The sequence below is a fragment of the Rhinolophus hipposideros genome (assembly GCF_964194185.1).
Source record: "Rhinolophus hipposideros genome assembly, chromosome: 21".
NCBI classification, from domain to species: Eukaryota; Metazoa; Chordata; class Mammalia; order Chiroptera; family Rhinolophidae; genus Rhinolophus; species Rhinolophus hipposideros.
The window spans coordinates 46209917-46231587 of NC_138067.1; the positions used below are offsets into that span (position 1 = coordinate 46209917).

The 21671-nt window shown below is 46.7% G+C and overlaps 2 protein-coding genes across 2 annotated transcripts; one reads left to right on the forward strand and one right to left on the reverse strand.

The window, feature by feature from the left end:
- The first annotated feature begins 446 nt into the window (after positions 1-446).
- On the forward strand, positions 447-764 carry LOC308489564 (short transmembrane mitochondrial protein 1). Its single transcript, XM_081030893.1, has one exon. The coding sequence runs from the start codon at positions 486-488 to the stop codon at positions 627-629; it is 144 nt and encodes a 47-aa protein (XP_080887019.1). The 5' UTR covers positions 447-485; the 3' UTR covers positions 630-764.
- A 15570-nt stretch (positions 765-16334) lies between these two features.
- On the reverse strand, positions 16335-18146 carry LOC308489930 (endogenous retrovirus group K member 10 Gag polyprotein-like; the record flags this gene model as incomplete). The annotated part of the gene is made up of 1 exon (XM_081031545.1): positions 16335-18146. The coding sequence occupies one exon, from the start codon at positions 18144-18146 to the stop codon at positions 16335-16337; it is 1812 nt and encodes a 603-aa protein (XP_080887671.1).
- Between the last annotated feature and the right edge of the window lie 3525 nt (positions 18147-21671).

Consider the following 21671-nt stretch of genomic DNA (forward strand, 5'->3'; position numbering starts at 1 on the left):
CATGGATTGCAATACTGAATATTGTCCAAAGACCCATGCTACCCAAAGTGTTCTACAGATTCGATAGAATCCCTATTAAAATTCCAAAGGCAATTTTGGAATTTCTAATTCCAAAGGAAATAGAAAGAAACACACTAGAATTCATTTAAAAAATCAAGGAAAAGGGATCCAGGAGAGCCTACCCACTGTTGAAACAGAAGAAGTTGGAGGCTACACTGTTTTCCGTTGAAAAACATATTACAAAGCAAACATCATCAGGTTGGTATGACAATGGCATTAATCCAGATACATAAACCAATGGAACAAAAGAGAATGCCCTGGCTCCGCCAGGGGGAGCCGGGACGCCGCTAGCGGCTTCCGGCCGAGACGAGGAGGGCGGGGCGTGACCCGGAAGCCGACGGCCGGTTCGGCCCCTCGCGCCGGGGGAGGCTGGGTAGGAACGGCCCAAGGAGCGTCCACCGCGCTTCGCTCCCTCGCCAGACATCATGCTCCAGTTCCTGCTTGGATTTACTTTTGGCAACCTGGTTGGAATGTATCTGGCTCAGAATTATGACATACCAAACCTGGCTAAAAAACTTGAAGACATTAAAAAGGATTTGGATGCGAAGAAGAAACCCCCTAGTTCATGAGGCCACCTCCAGCACTTCCTCCAGGATGCCCGCACACTGAGTCTGCTCTTCTCGAGGGCCTCCTTTACCATCCAAACCAAAAGCTTTTGTGTTTCTTTCCAGTCTCAGACCCTTCGTTGCCTTAGAGCGCAAATGCGGCCACAAGTTAAGAACTATCCTGACTTTTCTAACATCCTCTCCTGCTCCCTTCCTCCTTCCAGCCGCTTGAGAGGTCCTAAGACTGGAATTATGGTGCTAGATTAGTAAACATGACCTTTAATTAGCCGTCTCTCCCTTATTCTTTGGGATTTCTGCTGCCTTTTTTTTTTTTTTTTTTTTTTTTTTTTTTTTGTTGTTGAGAGCCCACTGGCCCATGTGGGAATCGAACCGGCAGCCTTCGGAGTTAGGAGCATGGAGCTCTAACCGCCTGCGCCACCGGGCCGGCCCCTGCTGCCTTTTTTCAAAAGACAAATCGATGAGTTTTGTATAGCTGATCAGATATAAATAATTTCAGTTTAGCAATTATAATGGGTGTTTAAACATTTGGTACTAAATTATGTTGTTTCAAGGTAATTAAAATTAAAATCTAGAAGCCAGTTTTTGGTGAATTATCGTTTTATTTTACACTGTTGTCAGTATAACTGACATATATAACTCCATAGTTGCCAGTTTAAACAGCAAATCAATTTGCTACTCATTAACTGAGAAACTGTATTCTGAGAACCCCATCAGGAGCTGGAGAATTAAATATGTAAAATAATGGCCTTTGACGCTGAATTGTAGAATTCAGAGTCTAGTATGCTTGTGTTTCCTTAATACTGTAGTATTCGATGTGGCTTTTACCTGAAAAGAATCATACTTATTTTAAGGGATTACAGGTACATTTGACATTACATGATGGGTAAATGACAAATTGTCTATAAATGAAATTTTATGCCTTTTTATGTTGAAAAAACGTACCTTATAACTTTATAGGGGTTCTCCAAAGAAAATATTTTGTTTTTCTTCTGCAATTAGAAATTACCGCTGTAATTTGTCAAATGCATAATCAGTATTCCATTTTCTAAAATTAAACAAAAATGTTTGAATACATCACTTGTCCCATGGGTCAAGATACAAAAGTGATTTAGAACAAAGGGCCTCTCCTATCCCTAGCTCTGAGTTCATCTTTCTGGAAGCGGGCACTGTCAGCAGTTTACCGTAGACTTTTGAGAAAGATTCTGTGCCTAAACAAACATGTGCAAAGCGTTTTTACACAAACGATAACAAATTATACAGAGTTTGCCCTGGCCTTTTTTTTTTTTTTTAATGGAAAAAGGTATGTAAGGAGCAAGGAAACTTTTTCCTTTTTTGGCTGCATAAGATTCTACTGAATGAATACACCGTAATTTACTTAATGAGTTCCTGATGTTTCCTGTCTTCTGCTGTTATAGTGATATCCTTGAACTTAATGTTATTGGATGTATCTCTTCAAGGTATTGCTGTAAACTAGTTTCCAAAGTGTAATTTGCACTAATTATAGGGGAAGTCCCATTTCATTGCATGTTTTGTTTCAGAGAGCTTGGGCAGCTTCACTGAGAATGCCATTTCTGAAGACTTGAGCAGAATCAGTAAACTGGAAGAATTATTTAGAGACACCTTTTTTCAGACAGCGATGACACTGATACTATATGTGATTATAAAATGAAGTGATTCTGCTTCTCTTTGAAAGCGTGGATCTCTCACACATGGAGAGAAGTTTTGTCCCCGTCAGTTCATCCTGGTGTGTGGGACAACTTAGCATCATGTTACGGTTTGGCGTCTCCCTAGCGGTGTGATCATAGGCACACGGCTTATTTTTCTGAAACTGCTTTATTGTCTAAGAGCTGGACGCAATGCCTACCTCACAGGGCTCCCATGAGAAATAATTGACATAATGTATGTGATGTGTTGCACAGTGCTTTGCAAATTTGCCCAATAAATAGTAGATCTTAGTCCAAAAAAAAAAAAAAGAAGGGGGAATGCCCTGAAATAAGCCCTTGCAGAGATGCCAAATGATTTTCCACAAGGACACCAAGACTACCCAATGGAGAAAGCTCAGTCCCTTCAACTAATGGTGTGGGGAAAACTGGATATCTACATGCAAAAGAGTGAAGCTGGAAACTTACCTGCATCAAACATAGAAACTTCCATGTGTCAAAGGATACAATCCACAGGGTGAAAATGCTACTACCCTCGAGAAATGGATGTGAGAAAAATGATCTGAAGAATCTGCAACTGTCAGACATTATGGTGGATTTCTTTTTAAATAGATGATGAAATAAAACACCCTTTGTCACTGAAGTCTGTGAACTTCCCAGTTCATTCCCAATCATTACGATTTTGAAGCCCTGACTCACTCATTTAGCTTCAAATGTGTTGCGACGTGCACAACACAAGCCGTGGGAAGGCGAGGGAGGCGGCGAGGGTTAAACTATAATAAAGAGACAAAGACTCAAATACAGTTAAACCACAGAGGACCAAGGGACTCACAGCCTTAAGAGACTGGAGCCCCAAATCGGGTCACCGTGGGTATTTATTGATTTTTTACAATAGAAATCACCTGATTCGGGGCAGGGTCTGCGAAACTCTTGCACCGTACAATAATCATTCATTCCAAATCCCATAATCGTACCAAAGCAACCGATGCATAACATCCCCTAAATGACCAAGGTGTGGTGCATGCCATCCCTGGGGGAATAAGTCTCACAAGATAAGATTATCCCATGAGCCAAACAGGAGGAGCGAGATGCTATTGTTCTAATGGGTCCATTACACCAGAGGGTAAAGGACAATAGTTGAGGCATGGGTCAGCAGCTTCTCAGAAGAGGAGAGGCACAGCTACCTCCTAACTTTACATTAGCTCATGGGAGTCCTAGGGGGGTCCCGTCTGGCTTAAGTCGTTCCTCCCATGAGGAAACTTACTCGTCTTTGACTGCAGACCCTGCTTACAAGGACCAAACATGGAGACTTAGGGTAACATAAATTCAATCCCAATGAGGGACAATCTCGCAGGGTCATCTTCCACTAAGGAAAGACTGGGGAAGACAGACTGCTAGGTTGCTGTGTGACTACACCACCCCCTTGTTTTTGTAGTGCGAGATACACAGACCGTGCTGTTCCTTTATTTAACGCCCTTCGGAGGGAGGCTTGTCCGCATCCGAGGACTAAACAAAATAAACAAAATACAGCAATCAGTATTACAATAGCACCAATAAACCCACCACCACCCAAATTTTTTATCCATTTAACAGTGTTTAGGGTGGAGAGTCCCTCTGCAGCAGCAGACAGGATATCTTCTTCTGGTAAAAGCTGAAGCTTAGCACTAGACATTTGATCAACTTCCTGTTGTAACTGAACAATATCTACGGTGAGATTAGGCATATGTCGTAAAAGGTGAGCTCGAACTTCTTTCCAAGTGGTGCGTGTTTGATTATAAGCAAATGGGGTTACACAATAAGTGGAAACATTCCAATCACATTTAAGAGTAATCATAGTACGCAAATTTTCCAATTGATCACCAAGAAAAACAACAGTTGTTTCTAAATCAGTTAATCTAACATTAATCTCCTGATCTATCTTAACTTGTTGATTCTAAGTTTTACTAGCATTTTCATGCCACTTTTGTACAAATTCAGTGGTTTGAACAGTTTGGTGAAGAGCAACACCAGAGATAGCAGCAACAGTGGTTACAGCAATTATTCCCATAATAGCAGCAATTAACAATCCAATAAATCTTTTGGTTCTATGAACAATTTTTGAAGCAACTGAAGAACAATATGAATGGTGGGAGAGCCCTCCCACACCCTAGGGGCTTGGACAGGAATCCACAGACCACGTCTTTTTCTTAAAATCATAACATTATCTACAGAAAAATTATAAATTGAAGAATCGATACAGGTATACAAACGACACTGAGAACATTCAACAATACTAAGAGAATTTTCTATAGTAAATTTTCCTACTAAAAAAAATAAGGAATTTTAAGACACACTTGTAACTTAAGCATCTGTGTCCCTTCAAATCTGAAGGTATATTGTAAATCATTATCTTTGGTTAAATTTCCATTCCAAATTTTTATTGGACCTAAAGCTAAGGCTACTTTCCACAAGGTCTTTTGAAGTGGACCCCGAATAGAAGTAATCATTTTTAACTGAGGCGGGGCCAGAACTTTATCTATCCAATAAATGGACAAATTAAATGGAGATTTAATAATTTTAGGAAAATCTCCCAACACTAATTTACCTTTGAGAGATTGAGGATCAGAACATCTTCCTTGGGAACAAGTATGCATAGCAATACCAAAAGGTCCCCAATCAACAATTGTACCTAAAGAGGAACGAGTTAACACTCTACCTAAACTTCCCCTGCATTCTTCCCAATGAATGCGGGAGTGAGTGTCAAACCCACTTGTCCTGAGGACAAGAATGGAGGTAAGGAGGAAAAAGGTGGGTACTCAACCCTTCTGTCTGAAATCCTTTTCCTGAAAGCATAAACAAATCTTTATAGGAGTCATTTCCTTCTCCTCTTGGAATTACCCAAACTTGATCTGAAATTGGAATACAGGGAGGAATAGGGCCAATGCAGAGAGGGGGATAAATAAATCCCAAAACTGAGTACTAGAAAGATTAAATTCTCTGCCTTCTTTATTAGGAAATTCTGGTCCCCTTTGATCCTCTGGTCCTGGAAACCAGGAGCTGTCATTTATATAAACTAAAGGAGGATCATCATTCCAAGTCACAGGTGTCAGTAATGGAGGATTGGGAATATAAGCCCAATATGTAAAATTATCTGCTTAAGCACCCAAGGGAAAATAACTTACTGCTAGGAGAATAGCCAACATGGAAATAAGCATATTGGTGGCTGTTCTCAGGAGTTGTTCCAAATCTAAATTTTTCTCTGCCTCCCGGGACAACTTCTTAGCTCGTGGGGAAGGGCAAGGAAACTCAGGTGACAGCATCACCGGGCTGGGTGGAGGCGCCGGCACCGGGTACAGCTGACTCGACGGGTAGATCTTCTGGGGAACTGGAGCTTGATAGCGAGGTCCCATGAAGCGGTTCATCCAGCGGTACAGGTCGCTCGGCTGCACGTACCAATGAGTGGCATATGTTAAGGTCTAGAATCGACCACCCCTCAATTGGACAGAGGACACACGCAATAATGCAAGTCACACAGCGAGGTTTATTTCCAGCTAGCTGGGGTCCGAGTATCTGCCCAATGCAGCGGGTTTCAACAAGGACCCCAAGCACTCCAAGCCAAGGGTTTATATAGCATTTTTAAAGCATCCAGTAATTTTCCATAGCTTCAAAGAGTATACATATCATGGGTTTGTACCACATCCTGGGGGTTTGACAAGATAAGCTGGCTTGTACCCCACCCAGTCGGCAGTTAACAAGATAAGCTCTTTTCAGACAGGACATCTAGTCCACACCCTGTTAAGACTGTCCAGAAAATAGCTTCCTTTCTTATGCTAACCTACTCTTACATTCCCCCCTTTTGTTGTTTATAATGAGGAATCTTGCTCATGCACCGGCCGATCGTAGAGGCCCTCAGGGGCAGGCAATCTCTCATACTGTTGTCTTAGGACCATGAGCTGGACGGTATTAATACGATCTTTCACAAAATTAATAGGCTTGTTTAAAATGCAAGGGCCAAAGGTTAAAATAAGCACAAGCAAAACAAACGGGCCAACCAAGGTAGAAACTAAGGTGGTGAACCAGGGGGACCTATTAAACCAAGCCTCAAACCAGTTCTCCTGAGCTTCCCTCTCCCGTTTTCTCTTGGCTAACCCTTCTCTCACCTTTGTTATGGATTCTTTTACTATACTAATATGGTCAGCATAAAAGCAGCACTCTTTTCCTAACACGACATACAGTTCCCCTTGTTAACAAAGGCAAATTTGAGGGAGTTAGGTCGTGATACCGACCATTTCTAATCTCCGTCATTAGAGGTGACACAGTCCCATTTTTTTACAGAAAGAATATTGGACCCCCCACCATGTCGGTCCTTAGAATGTTCTGGACAGGCATAAAATCCATAGCTATGGGCTAAATTGGGTGCCGTGGACCTGTATTCAGGGTTGATATTTCTGAAGCAGAAGTATAGGTCTGGCCACCACGTGGACAGTGGGGCCACGCGGGTGGTTTCGCTGAGAGTTGCACCAGTCTCCACCGGTCAGGATCCATGTCTGTTTATAAGGCCGATGGGCATTGGTCTCCGAGCCCCCAAATGTTATGGTCCCCGTGCGGCTCCTTATCCAGATGTTGAGCAGAGTCAGGGCTAGCAGCCACTTCATCATTGAGCGAGGCAGGGGGCGAGGCGCTTCCCCGAGGTCGGGAGAGCTGCAGCTTCAGAGGGTTATCAGGGTGTCGCCGCATGGTCCGCTCCCCAGCTTGTGTCTGCTCCAGCTGACTGGCTTGGCATACGTGAGAGTGATGGACCCAAGGCCCAATGCCGTCAACCTTTAAGGCAGTGGGAGTAACCAGAAGAACCATATAAGGACCTTTTCACCTTTCTTCCAGGGTCCTGGACCTGTGTCTTCTCACCCATACTCAATCCCCTGGAACAATGCCATGTTCCGGGTCCGGTGCGTCCTTGGTCTCATACAGGGAATGCACTAGGGGCCATATCTCATACTGAACCTCCTGCAGGGCCCTCAAACTGGCCAGATAATTTGGGGCCACATTGGGGTCCTGATCTGGTAGAGTACGAACAATAATGGGGGGTGGTGCCCCATACAGAATTTCAAAGGGTGTCAATCCATGTACACATGGTGAGTTCTGAACCTGGAAGATGGCATAGGGTAAGAGGGTCACCCAATCCCCGCCAGTCTCGATGGCCAATCTAGACAAAGTCTCTTTTAGGGTCCGATTCATTCTCTCTACCTGCCCTGAGCTCTGGGGATTATATTCACAATGTAACTTCCAATAGGTCCCCATCGCTCGGGCCAGTCCCTGTAGGACTTTACTGATGAAAGCTGGGCTGTTATCAGAACCCAAAACCTCAGGTATCCCATATCTGGGAATAATTTCCTTTAGCAATGCCTTAGCAACAACCTGGGCAGTCTCCCGTTTTGTGGGGAAGTTTCCACCCAGCCTGAAAACGTGTCAACCATTACTAGCAAGTACTTATACCCATACTTCCCAGGCTTTACCTCAGTAAAATCCACCTCCCAACACTGTCCCGGCGCTCTCCCCCGTACCCTTGTACCTGTATGTAGGGGTCCCTTCCTACTGAGTTTCATAGCCTGGCACCCAACGCACTGATCCACGATCTCCTGGATCTGAGCTGTTTGTCGGGGGAACCGGAGGCGGGCGGACTCGAGAATCATCAGCAACTTCTTTTTTCCTAAGTGGGTGGCTTGGTACAGGTTGGAAAGGAGAAACAATCCTAGTTTTGCCAGCAGTATCAATCTTCCCTCTTCATCCCGACACCACCCATGTTGATCAGGCTCTGGGCAGTGGTGGTTCCGAATCCACTGCAGGTCTTCCGGAGTATAGTCAGGTCGCGGGGGCAGGCGCGGGAGCTCACATGCGGGCAGGGTGAGTGCCAAAGCTGATGAAGCTACTGCTGCTGTCTTGGCAGCTTTATCCGCCCGCCGGTTTCCTTCAGCCTCCGGGGTCCGGGCAGACAGGTGCCCAGGGACATGGACAATTGCAACTGCCCGAGGTTTTTGCACGGCCGCCAGCAGTCTCTGTATCTCTGGGAGATTGCGAAGAACCTTTCCTTCTGCTGTAACAAAGCCTCTCTCCCGGTAGATAGCGCCGTGCACATGGACAGTGCCGAAAGTGTAGCGGCTATCGGTATAGACAGTCACTTGTCTCCCCTCGGCCCGTTCTAGCGCCTCCGCCAGCGCGATCAGTTCGGCCTCCTGGGAGGAGGTCCCCGGGAGAAGCAGGGCCACTCCAAATGATACTCCCACTCTGGTCTACCACCACCGCGCCCACCCTCCGCACCCCGTCCATAATGAAGCTGCTTCCATCAGTGTACCATACCAACTCACTGTTAGGAAGGGCAGCGTCCTGGAGGTCGGGGCGCACCTGGGTGACTTCTGCCTTGATCTCCTGGCAATCATGCAGGGGGGCTTCCAGATCCAGGGTCGGCAGCAGGGTGGCTGGATTCAGAGCAGTAGGTTCGGCGAAGACGATCCGGGGTGCATATAGCAGGAGTCCTTGGTAATGGGTTAGGCGGGCATTGGTCATCCACCTACCAGGGGGATACTTCAGGACCCCCTAGATCGCCTGGGGGGTCACCACCTTCAAATGTTGCCCGAAAGTGAGTTTATCTGCATCCTTCACCATTAGGGCTACTGCCGCGATGATCCTTAGGCACGGGGGCCATCCTGCTGCAACTGGATCTAACTTCTTGGATAAATAGGCAACCGGACGTTTCCAGGGCCCCAGACGCTGCATCAGCACCCCTTTCGCTATCCCCCTCCTCTCATCAACAAAGAGAGTGAAGGGCTTCAGGGGGTCTGGCAATGCCAGGGCTGGGGCTCTCAAGAGAGCGGCCTTGAGTTCGTCAAAGGCCTTCTGTTGGTCCGGCTCCCAGGCCCAGGGGGCCTTATCCTTGGTTGCCTCATACAGAGGCTTCGCTAGCTCAGCATACCTCAGACTCCACAGCCGGCAGTAGCCTGCCGTCCCTAAAAACTCGCGGACCTCTGGGGCTGAGGTGGGGACTGGAAGTCTAAGAATAATCTCTTTTATGGCCTCTGTCAGCCATCTGGTTCCTTCTTTCAGTGTATATCCCAGGTAGGTGACTGTTTGCCTGCATATTTGAGCCTTCTTTGCACTGGCCCGATAGCCCAACCGCCCCAGCTCCTGGAGGAGGTCTCCAGTGGCCTGTCGGCATTTGGCTTCGGAGGGGGCCGCCAGAAGCAAGTCATCTACATACTGCAGGAGCGGAACTGAATCATGGCTCCGGCGGAACGAGTCCAAATCCCGAGGAGAGTTTTTGAAGTTTTGTGGTAGTCTAGTCCAGGTCAACTGCCCGGGGGTTCCCGTATTGCCATCATGCCATTCGAAGGCAAAATGTGTTGGCTGCTGAGTGCCAGGGCTATGCTAAAAAATGCATCCTTTAGGTCTAGGGTGGTATACCGAACGCGTGAAGGGGGCAAGCGACTTAGCAAGGTATAAGGGTTGGGGACCGTGGAGTGGATGTCTTCGACCCTCTTATTCACTTCCCTCAAGTCCTGGACTGGCCTATAAACTTTCCCCCTGGTTTCTTAACGGGGAGAAGTGGGGTGTTCCAGGCAGAGTGGCAGGGTTTCAGTATCCCAGCTTCTAGTAGGTGGTTGATGTGTGGGGTAATCTCTTTCCGCACCTCGGTGGACAAGGGGTACTGTCTGACCCGGATAGGCTGGGCCAAGGCTTTGAGTTCGACCACCACCGGTGCTCGGCGGGCCACCCAACCCACACCCGCTATCTCTGCCCACGCCTGAGGGTACGTTCTAAGCCAATAAAGCATGTCACGAGGCCACTCTGTAGAGGGAGGGTTGTAGGAGCTGTCCTGCAGGGTGAACAGGCGATGTTCATCCGCAAGAGACAGGGTTAAAACATGGAGGGGCTGTCCCTGGCCATCCATTACCTTGATGCCATCCAACTCAAATGGATCTGAGGCCCAAAGTGGATCTGGGCCCTGATCTTAGTCAGGAGGTTGCACCCCCAACAAAGGGGCAGGGCATTCAGGGATAACCAGGAAGGAGTGGGTTACTTGGTGGCGGCCTAAGTCCACCTGGCGCCTACTGGTCCACCGATAAGCCTTGGACCCAGTTGCTCCTTGCACCAAAGTGGGTTTCTGAGATAAGGGCTCCGTAGACTTGTTCAAAACTAAGTACTGGGCTCCTGTGTCCACCATGAATCCTACTGGCTTCCCCTTCACATACACAGTTACCCAAGACTCGGGGAGGGGATGCGAGTACCGTCTCCCCTAGTCACTGTCCATTCCTGCCAGCAGAACCCGAGCTTCCTGCCAGGTCTGGTCCTGGCGCTTGGGGCACTCCCTCTTCCAACGTCCATATTCTTTGCAGTTTGCACACTGTCCCCTATCTAGTCTGGGCCGCGGTCTCCGAGGTCGGGCTGGTCCGGCTGGACTCGGTCCCACCCTGGCTGTGCCCTGCACGCCTGCCAGTAAGATCTTGGCCATCTCCTTCTGCTGCCTCCTGTTTTCCCTACTCTGATGCTCTCTGTCTTTCCTCTCTTTCTTCAGGAGTCTCTCGAGTGTTGAAGACTCTCTTCGCTACTTTCATTAAATCCCGAATGGTCATCTCTCCCAGTCCCTCCTGCTTATACAACTTCGTCCTAATATCTGGGGCAGCCTGGTTTATAAAGGACATAATTACGGCTGGCTGATTCTCCTCTGCTAGGGGGCCTAATGGGGTGTACTGTCTATAAGCATCATAGAGGCATTCTAAAAACACGGCCGGGCTTTCATTTTCCCCTTGCATCACAGCTTTTACCTTAGCCAAATTGGTGGGGTGGCGTGCCGCCACTCGGAGACCTGCCATAAGACTCTGGCGGTAGACTCAAAGACGTTCCCTACCTTCTGCGTTCCCAAAGTCCCAATCCGGTCTATTCAAGGGAAAGCCCTCGTCGACCAGGTTCAGCAAGGTTGTTGACCGCCCGTTGTCACCGGGGACATTCTTTCTGGCCTCAGTGAGGATCCGCTCGCGCTCCTCGGTCGTGAATAAGTCCTAGGTTAGTTAGACCCCTCGGGTCCTTAGAGAAAGGAGGTTTTTGGGCCTTCCAGTTGTACTGCTTGAAAAGGGCCAATACTGGTAGGCTCGCTCCCCATCTGGACTAGTCCCTCCTAGTGCTCGCATGGGGAGAATCGGCGCCCCAGTGGAGGTGGATGAGGACAGTTCCTCCTCCGGGGTCTCCTCCCGGTGCCTATGGGGCCTCAATCCCCTTGCTGGTCCCTCGGCTGGGGCAGGGGGAGCCAAGAGAGCCGATGGGGAGGCGGTCGAGTGAGGAGATGCGGGAGGGGCGGCCACCTCAGGCTGGAGCGGCGCCACAGGCGCGTAGGGAGGGGAGGTCTCTTCAAGATCTAGGTCTATCAGGGAGGGATATATGTTTGACCCTTCCTGCAGGATGGGTCTTTGGGTCGGCTTCTCCAGGGGTTTCGGGCCGACCGTAGGCGCCGCTGGTTGGTGGGAGGGTTCAGAAACGGTCAAGACCTTAGGGGGATCCTCTGGCCTTTCGGGGATAAAGGGTTTCAGCCAGGAGGTAGGGCTCTCCTGATGGCCAGTCCAGATGGCCCTGCGTGCCGGGCCGATTAATAATATTTTGGAACTTTTTAATAATGTCTAGGGAAAAGGTCCCCTGGGGGGGGCCAGCCCACCTTAAAAGTGGGCCATTCTGCAGAGCAGAAGGTATCAAACTTACCTTTCTTCACTTCCATGCTACATTACGAGCCTTGGCATGAATTTCAGGAAAGTGCTTCAGGAGCAGGGTCTTAGGTGTTACCTGAGCCTGTCCCATAATTATCACAAAGAGAAACCAAGAAAAGACGAAAGACACAATGCCAGCAAATACACAACTTCGCACAGGACTTTTCAACACCCACCGGCAGGTCAACCACACCACATTCACAGGTGCCATTTCAATCACACCAGTCACACCACACTCAGGATCCTTACCCAGGGCCCGTCCAAACGGCTTCCACTTCCGACGTCGCTGGGCCACCTTCTCGTCGGGGACGTCTCCCACAACTTCCAGTAATGGAGCCTCCAGGGTCATAACCCGCTCCTTCCTTCCCGTGAGAATTCTCAATTGGGACCGGGCAGAGACCTGTTTCAGTCTCTCCGGTCGAGGACCTGTTTCAGTCCTCTCCTCTTGGAGGTGGCCAAACTTCCTACCGCGGTTCCTATGTAAACCTCGGTATTGGGAGTCGTCTGTTACCTTGGGGGGGGGGATCCCGGACGAGCCCCCAAATGTTAAGGTCTAGAATCGACCACCCCTCAATTGGACAGAGGACACACGCAATAATGCAAGTCACACAGCGAGGTTTATTTCCAGCTAGCTGGGGTCCGAGTATCTGCCCAACGCAGCGGGTTTCAACAAGGACCCCGAGCACTCCAAGCCAAGGGTTTATATAGCATTTTTAAAGCATCCAGTAATTTTCCATAGCTTCAAAGAGTATACATATCATGGGTTTGTACCACATTCTGGGGGTTTGACAAGATAAGCTGGCTTGTACCCCACCCAGTCGGCAGTTAACAAGATAAGCTCTTTTTAGACAGGACATCTGGTCCACACCCTGTTAAGGCTGTCCAGAAAATGGCTTCCTTTCTTATGCTAACCTACTCTTACACATACACCTGGGCAATCGGTGGTGATCCGGTCCGGCGAGTGATGGTCACATTGGGCAGGGGGCCAGACTCCATGGTATGGCTTGATGCACCGGCCAGGTACCCACAAAGGACATTCTTTTGGTCCTGGAGAAATACAAGCGAATCCTCGTCCCCATGTTAACAGAGTCCCTAACTGCCACTGATTTGTTTGAATATCCTTCCACCAAATGGGCACATCCTCCAAAGCTTTAGGGCTGTGGAGATTATTAAAATGTCTTTCTGCAGCTGTATGTCCAAGGTGTGGCTCTGTGTTGTTACTAGAGCTGGAAAAATTCAAAAAATTTAAAGTAAACATAGCTTTGGCGAAATGCACCTGCGGAGGATCCTTGTCTCCCCTTTTTGTTTTTGTAATTGTTTTTTAAAAGTACAATTAGCACGTTCTGCAATGGCTTGTCCTTGGGGATTAGAAGGAATCCTGGTGGTATGGCTAATTTTCCACTGTTCACAGAACTTTGTGAACTTGTTAGTAGTATAAGCCGGGCCATTATCTGTCTTAATGGCCTTAGGAAGTCTCATAATTGAAAAGCAGACAAGCAAATGTCTACAAGAATGTCCAGCCGTTTCCCTCTCTGAGCGGGGGCTGTGATGAAACCCGAAGATGTGTCGATTGTAACATGAACAAATGACAATCGTCCAAATGAAGGAACATGGGTTATATCCATCTGCCAAATATCATTTGGAACTAAGCTTCGGGGATTAACCCCTTCAGGGCACTCTTGAGGAGCATTAAGAATCTGACAAGCCGGGCGAGTTTGAATTATATGTTTAGCCTGTTTGTAGGTGATAGGAAAACGAGCTCAAAGGCCAGCAGGATTTGTATGGGTTAAAGAATGAAACTCGGTTGCCTCAGTAACTAACATATTAGCAACCAATGAATCAGCAACAGCACTGCCACGTGTCAATGGTCCCGGTAGGGTTGTGTGGGTGCGTATATGAGTAATGAAAAATGGATGTTGTCGGTTTCTGACAATTTGTTGGAGTTGATTAAAAAGAAACTGGAGAGACGGGTTTGAGTTATTAGACAGAAGCACCGTCTCAATGTTTTGTACTGTATGTACTACATAAGCTGAATCAAAGACAATATTTAATGGTTCACTGTGATCTTGCAAGGCAGTTAAAACTGCGACTAGCTCTGCTCTTTGTGCAGAGGTGCAATTAGTCTGAATGACTTGTTGATCTACCTCACTAACAATTGCAGCTTTGCCATTACTAGATCCATCAGTGAAAACTGTTTTTCCTTCTAGTTTTTAACAATTTTAACAAAAATTGGAACAATTTATTTTTTGGATAATGATTATCAATTATTCCAAAATATCCACAAATAGCAACTTGCCAGATCTCAGAATGAGTATTTAAATGTAGGATTTGTTGTTTTTTAAATGGAACTACTATCTTATTAGCCTAAATTCCATTTAAATGAAGAACTCTGGTGCGAGCTCGTGAGACAAGCTCTGAAATTAACAGAGCTTAATACCTAATAATAATACCCAATAATACCTAATAATACCTAATAATAATACCTAATAATACCTAATAATTGACAAAATTATTAGGTAAAAACAACCTCTCTACTAGGTTCTCTTGTTGAATAATGACCGCTGTTGGTGAATGAGGAGTGGGAACAATTAAAATCTGCAAAGGCTGTAATGGATCTATGCGCTGAATCTGTGCTTTCTAAATTTTCTTTTCCACCAATTCTAACTCCTGACATGCTTGAGGAGTCAGAGTACGGGGACTATCTAATTGAGAAGGACCCCGCAAAAGACCAAACAAATTACTGAGCGCATAGGTTGGGATTCCCAGAGTGGGACGTAGCCAATTAATATCTCCCAACAACTTCTGTAAATCATTTAAAGTAGAGATCTGATCTCTTCTAATTTGTACCTTTTGAGGTCTGATTGTCTGTCTATCCAGAATAGCTCCAAGATATTTTATAGGATTAGTGGTCTGAATCTTATCAGGAGCAATACAAAGTCCAGCTAATTCAAGTTGTTCTTGTAATATTTTAAAACAATAGGCTAAAACTTCTGGAGAGGCTGCAGCACAGAGAATATCATCCATATAATGAATGATATAACAGTTTGGAAATTTTTTTCTAACTGGAGAAACAGCTCTAGCCACATAAAATTGACAAATTGTGGGACTCTTTAGCATGCCCTGAGCGAGTACCTTCCACTGATATCTCTTAATTGGCTCTTTATTATTTAAAGAGGGTACTGAAAATGCAAATCTAGGGCAATCCTCAGGATGCAAAGGAATGGAATAAAAGCAATCCTGTAGATCTATAACTACTACTGGCCAATGTTTTGGAATCATAGATGGTTGAGGGAGTCCAGGTTGAAGTGGACCCATAGGCTCAATTAAAGAGTTAACTACTCATAAATCTGTGAGCATTCTCCATTTTCCTGATCTCTTTTTTTATAACAAACACAGGAGAATTCCACGGACTGGTGGAAGACTCTATATGATCTTGTTCTAACTGAATTTGTACTAACTCTGTTAATGCCTCTAATTTCTCTTTAGAAAGGGGCCACTGTTCAATCCAGTGAGGCTTATCACTAATTCATTTAAGAGCCAAAGGAGTTTTTAGCTCATCGACAGTGGCCCCCAACAAAAAGGCTGTTGGTCTTGTGAATGAAATCCTAATCCTTCCCGTCCCACCTGTAATGCAGGCTGGAGGGGCTGGGTAATACCTTGATTAAATTTACCCAAACCTTGTCCTATTTTGTGTCCCATTTGTTTCATTATTTTTTGACTTTGTGGGCTATACTGTCCAGGGGGAATTACAATCTCAGCTCTCCATTGGAAAAGCAAATCTCTACCCCACAAACTTACTGGAATATCAGCAACATATGGCTGCAAAAATCCCTTTTGTCCTTCCGGCTTAAGGGCCGGGAGGATATGAGTACTTTGGAGTAATTTTTTGATTTCACCTACCCCGACATTAATGTCAGCCTGTTGGGTAGGCCAATTAGCAGGCCAATCTTGAGAACAGATTATGGAAATATCAGCACCAGTATCCATAAGTCCTAAAAATTTTCTATCTTAAAGTTTAACATGACACAAGGGTCGAATATTAGAAATTTTTTCTGCCAGGAATGTACCTGCAGAGCCGGTACTTCCAAATCCTCCAGTCCTCTTTTGAGTTCCCCGTAAATTAGGTGGAACATAAGGAATCAAAAGAAGCTGAGCGACCCTCTCTCCTTTTTTAGCTGACCAAGGAACTGTGGAGGACATAACAATTTAAATTTCCCCTTTAAAATCTGGGTCTATTATTCCAGTGTGGACTGTAACTCCTTTTGATGTTAAGCTTGAACGACCAAGGAGAAGTCCAACTGTATTTTTAGGAATTGGTCCAATTATGCCTGAAGGCACACGGAGAGGCGTCTCTCCAGGAAGTAATAAAATGTCCTGAGCTGTACAAACATCGACTGTGGCACTTTCTTCAGTGGCAGAAACCAATTGCTCAACTGATAATTCTGAGGGGGCGGTACCGATTGATAATTCTGTGGTATCGCTGGGTTGGCAAACATCCCCAATTGAAGGATTGGCTGGCTCACAAATGCCCCGGTTGTTGTCTGGGCCTGGGGCTGGCCCTGCTTCCTGTTTCCCTGAAGCAGGGTACCATCCTTATGATATTTAGATCTACATACTGAAGCCCAATTATTTCCTTTTTGACAGCAGGGACATAACCCAGGCTGTTGTGGCTGAGAATTATTTTTATTTTTAACTCTGCAATTCTTTTTAGTATGTCCTGTTTTTCCACAATTATGGCAAGTGCCAGAAAATTGGTCTTTCTTTCGAAAGGCTCCTGTAATTGCGTTAGCTAACAGTGCTGCCTTATGATCTTCCGTCCCTACTTCTTGACACAAGCGTAAATAGCCCATGGCATCTGTCTTTCCTTTTTGAGCTCCAATAACTCTCTGACAATCTTTGTTAGCATTTTCAAAAGCCACAATTTGTAAGATGACATCAGCAGCTACAGGATTATTTATCTGTTTATTAATAGCTTCCTGCAGGCGCGCCAAAAAATCGGCATAAGGCTCTTGAGGTCCTTGAAGAATTTTTTGAAAAGAGGAATGGGTTTTGCCCTCTACCTCAATTTTTTCCCATGCTGTTAAGCAGACTTGTCTCAATTGTTCAACAGCCATTCCTTCCTTATCTAACTGATTATGAGTTGTAGCCCAAAATCCTTTTCCTAACAACTGATCAGCTGTAATGTTTACATTACGAGCCAGATTTTGTCTTTCCTTATTCTCCGCTCCTTCAATCCACCAGGTTTTAAATTGGAGGAATTGAGAAGGAGTGAGACATGTCTGAACCAAAGCATTCCAATCTGCTGGAATCATTCTATTGCCATCGGCAATGCCTTTAAGAAGGCCTACAGTATAGGGAGAAGTAGTCCCAAACTGCAATACTGCCTGTTTTAGTTCTTTGAGTAATTTAAAAGGAAAAGGCTCATAAACTGCTTCATGGACCCCATCAGGGTGATTAGCATCAGGCTGTCTAACTTGTCTAAAGATCACAGGACAATTGAGAGCATCTTTATCTCCTTCCAGTTTTGCCTGATGTATGCCTTGCTCTAAAGCTGACAATTTAAAACTAAATTGTTTGGCTGTTATCTGAGGAGGTTTCTTTGTAAGAGCATTGTTAGAATTATAAGAAACTTTGGGAGGATTCCACACCTGGTCTCCGCAAGGCGGTGGTGGAGGCCAATAACTTAGAGGAGGAGGAGGGAATTCCTCCTTAAGGCACTCCCCTAGATCAGGGTAAAGATTTCTAGTAATAATTGTAGAATTTGACTCTGATTTCTCGTCCTCATTTAACTCCTTTCTTATTCTTATTGGTGAATCTCCGTTGTCTTCTCTATCTTCCCTCTCTTCTTCTGAATCTGTTTGGAGCGGTTCCAGAACTGATCGGACCTGCACGAATGTCTCCCAAATTGAGCCAGGGAAAGACGTCCCATTGGCATGTAGATCACGGAGATCTTGGCCAACTGTATCCCACTTATCTAAATCTAAAGTTCCTAGGCTGGGAAACCAGGAACAATGAGTCTCAATGACTTTAAGAAGTTCTCCTAATTTTCTCTCTGAGGTTTTATACTTTCCCTTTTTGAGGAACTGCTTAAGCAAACTAATGCAAGGTCTATACTTGCTTTCCGAATTACCCATGTTAGTTTAAGGAACAGGAAAGAAAAGAAAGGACTTTCACTCAATGTCCACTCAGATGCTCGGCTGGCCGTTCCCCTTGTGGAGACTTAGCAACCATCTTGACTAAAGGCGCGACCGTATAAACCCCAGTCCAGGTCGGGGGGGGGGGGGGGACACCCGAGTCGCTGTTATGTCTTATGACGGTGTGACGGAACCGCGGTGACGAGCTCACTCAAACCCCGTAATCACGAAGATCGTGGGACTATAAGCATTCACACACACACTCACTCTTTCACACGAAAATGTTAGTGCTGTCTCTGTTCATTCCTCTGATTTACCTTGGTTTAATTTCTCTAAGTCCATAAAACCACCTCCTTACCAGGTAGTTGCTGCACAGCGGATACTCAGAGACCCTTCAACCGTATCTGCAGACCCTACGACTCTTAGTCATTCTTCTCTCCTCGTGCCCCACGTTGGGCGCCAGATGTTGAGACCTGCACAACACAAGCTGTGGGAAGGCGAGGGAGGCGGCGAGGGTTAAACTATAATAAAGAGACAAAGACTCAAATACAGTTAAACCACAGAGGACCAAGGGACTCATAGCCTTAAAAGACTGGAGCCCCGAATCGGGTCACCATGGGTATTTATTGATTTTTTACAATAGAAATCACCTGATTAGGGAGGGGCAGGGTCTGCGAAACTCTTGCACCATACAATAATCATTCATTCCAAATCCCATAATCGTCCCAAAGCAACCGATGCATAACATCCCCCAAATGACCAAGGTGTGGTGCATACCATCCCTGGGGGAATAAGTCTCACAAGATAAGATTATCCCATGAGCCAAACAGGAGGAGCGAGATGCTATTGTTCTAATGGGTCCATTACACCAGAGGGTAAAGGACAATAGTTGAGGCATGTGTCAGCAGCTTCTCAGAAGAGGAGGGGCACAGCTACCTCCTAACTTTACATTAGCTCATGGGGGTCCTAGGGGGGTCCCGTCTGGCTTAAGTCGTTCCTCCCATGAGGAAACTTACTCATCTTTGACTGCAGACCCTGCTTACAAGGACCAAACATGGAGACTTAGGGTAACATAAATTCAACCCCAATGAGGGACAATCTCGCAGGGTCATCTTCCACTAAGGAAAGACTGGGAAGGACAGAATGCTAGGTTGCTGTGTGACTACACAAATGTATTATAAAATCAGTCTAAAAGATTTCCACCTATTGGTCCCTATTCCAGAACTTATCAGGCATTCATGTATATCAATACATGACTTCTATGAGCATCTTCCTTTACCCTGGTTGACAGAGAGGAGACAGTACATCCAGATGTGGCCCCTGAACAATCCCTGTTGCCCAACCACTCTGATGCCATGGAGCCCCCACCCTGTCTCCAATCCAAGGGCACGTGCAGCCTCTTCACAACTCCCATGTCACTGGGTCATGGTGAGATGGAATCTAACTAGAGGTGGGAGGGACTGAAGGAAGGCCCAGGTTGTGTGTGAATAAACATGTCAGGCAGGACAATTCAGAGTCAGAGAAGATCAGCAAGTCAAAGAGCATCTCAGGAAGGACAAACACAACCACCATCCCAGGATATGACTTAACCTGAGGAAGAGTCATTGCTGAACACTCTTTGCTATTCCTCCTCTTCTGGGCTTCATCCTCAGACAACAAGTGTCTTTACAGATCTATCTAAAAAGCTGAAAATATGCGGTTTATCAACATACCCCCTCCTTTTTGTGCCACAACCACACACGGGGAGACCTCCCCATGTGAAAAGATGGGTGCCTGCTGCCCCTGCCACATGCGGCATTCAGTGATAGAAAACTCCTACTCTGACACGTGTTTTTCCATCCCTTTCTTCAGATCATACTGCCCTCTTGGTGATGCCTTTACATGCACTGAAACAGCGGGGACCTCGGCTAACTGACAGTCCCTCTCAGGTCACAGACCTGGCCCTGATCAAACCCCAAGCAGAGCAGAGACCCCTCACCCTCACCCCAGGTCTCAGCCCCCAGAAATGGAGGACCTAGAGCCTTGCTGCTCAATGACAGATACACATTAGAATCACCTGAAGCACTTTAAACATTATTGAGGCTGGGCCCACCCTAATGTAGGAATGACTTTCAGTTAGAGGGCACAAAAGATGGAATAGCAAAATGCCTCAGCAATCTAATGTGAAGCGGTATTCAGCACCCTCCACAGAAGGGAAGCCCAGCACACCACCACCCCGCTTTTTCTTTTCCAACTTGATTGAGGCATAATTGACACATATAAATCGTGTGTATTAAAGAAGCACACCTGATCATTTGAAATACACTGGGAAATAATCACCATTTAATACCTCATAATACCATTACCTTATAATCACCACGTTTTGGCTGTGTGGTGGGAACACTTATGATTTTATCTCTCAGCAAATTTCAAGTGATGGGGAAGCTGTTCTTAAAATGGTTCCCTGCCACGAGGAACTGAGCTAAAATGGTGACCCGAGCCAAGAGACAAGTCCTCAGCCTAAGCCCAGCCCACTTCCACACAACCCCTCCAAGCCACACCTTGAGCTAATCACCAGACGACACCTACCTCTTCCCCGACTCAAGGAAGTCCCCAACCCATAAGAACCTGCTCAAAACCTGGCTAGGGGCTCAGTCTTTTGGGAAGGATCCCGCTGAGCTAGCCGGCATAATCAAAGCTGACTCTCCTAACTTTCTGAGTGCCGCTTGGGTTCTTTCCGGTCTCGGACTCTGCAACATTTCGTTCCCTGACCGGGAACCCAACTGAGCTGGCCCCTTGAGCCACTGGTTTGGGCAGAGGTAGGCCGCAGGGTGGCGGGAGAGCTGAGACAGGGCTAGGTGCAACCTGCTGATTTCGGCAGGCCCGGACCAGCGACCTCCCGCCGGCTCCGGCCCGTGGCTCCCTGCTGGACTCCAGTAGGGAGAAAAGACGGACAGCCAACCAGGACATCAGACACGGTAAGACCCCAGGGCCTGGACCCAGTTAGGCCTGCCTAAGGGCAGAAGGGGGCCTGATCACCCCCGCTGAGTCCCATTTCGGACTCCAGTTAGGGCCATTCCCAGGGTGGGTGTCTTTCCTCCCTGAATGAGTGTGTGTGTGCTTGGTCCCAAACGGGATTCTGTGTGTATCCACAGCCTGTCTTACGGAACCGAGTGAGCCCCAACGTGCGTTTCTGTGGTAGCGTCATACCGCACAGCGGTGATTTGCACTCTCGAGGTGCGACCTGGCCCAGGGTACGGGCACACCTTAGCCAAGATGCACCCTAAGTTCCTGGAGGGAAACGGCCAGGCGGACGCCTGATTGAAACCCTTCCCTTGTCCGTGCGACACTGAACAGCATGGGAGGGAAACATGGAAAGCCCACGGTTCTAGATTGCATGTTAAAGAATTTCAGGAAAGGTTTCAGAGGTGACTATGGGGTCAAAATGACCCCCGGATGTCTCCACACTTTATGTGAGCTGGAGTGGCCAGGTTTTGACATGGATGGCCCCCAGAAGGCACTCTTGACCTCCCCACAATTCGCCGA

Excerpts from the sequence above, each read along its gene's own strand:
- LOC308489564 (XM_081030893.1), top strand. The coding sequence starts at position 486 with ATGCTCCAGTTCCTGCTTGGATTTACTTTTGGCAACCTGGTTGGAATG.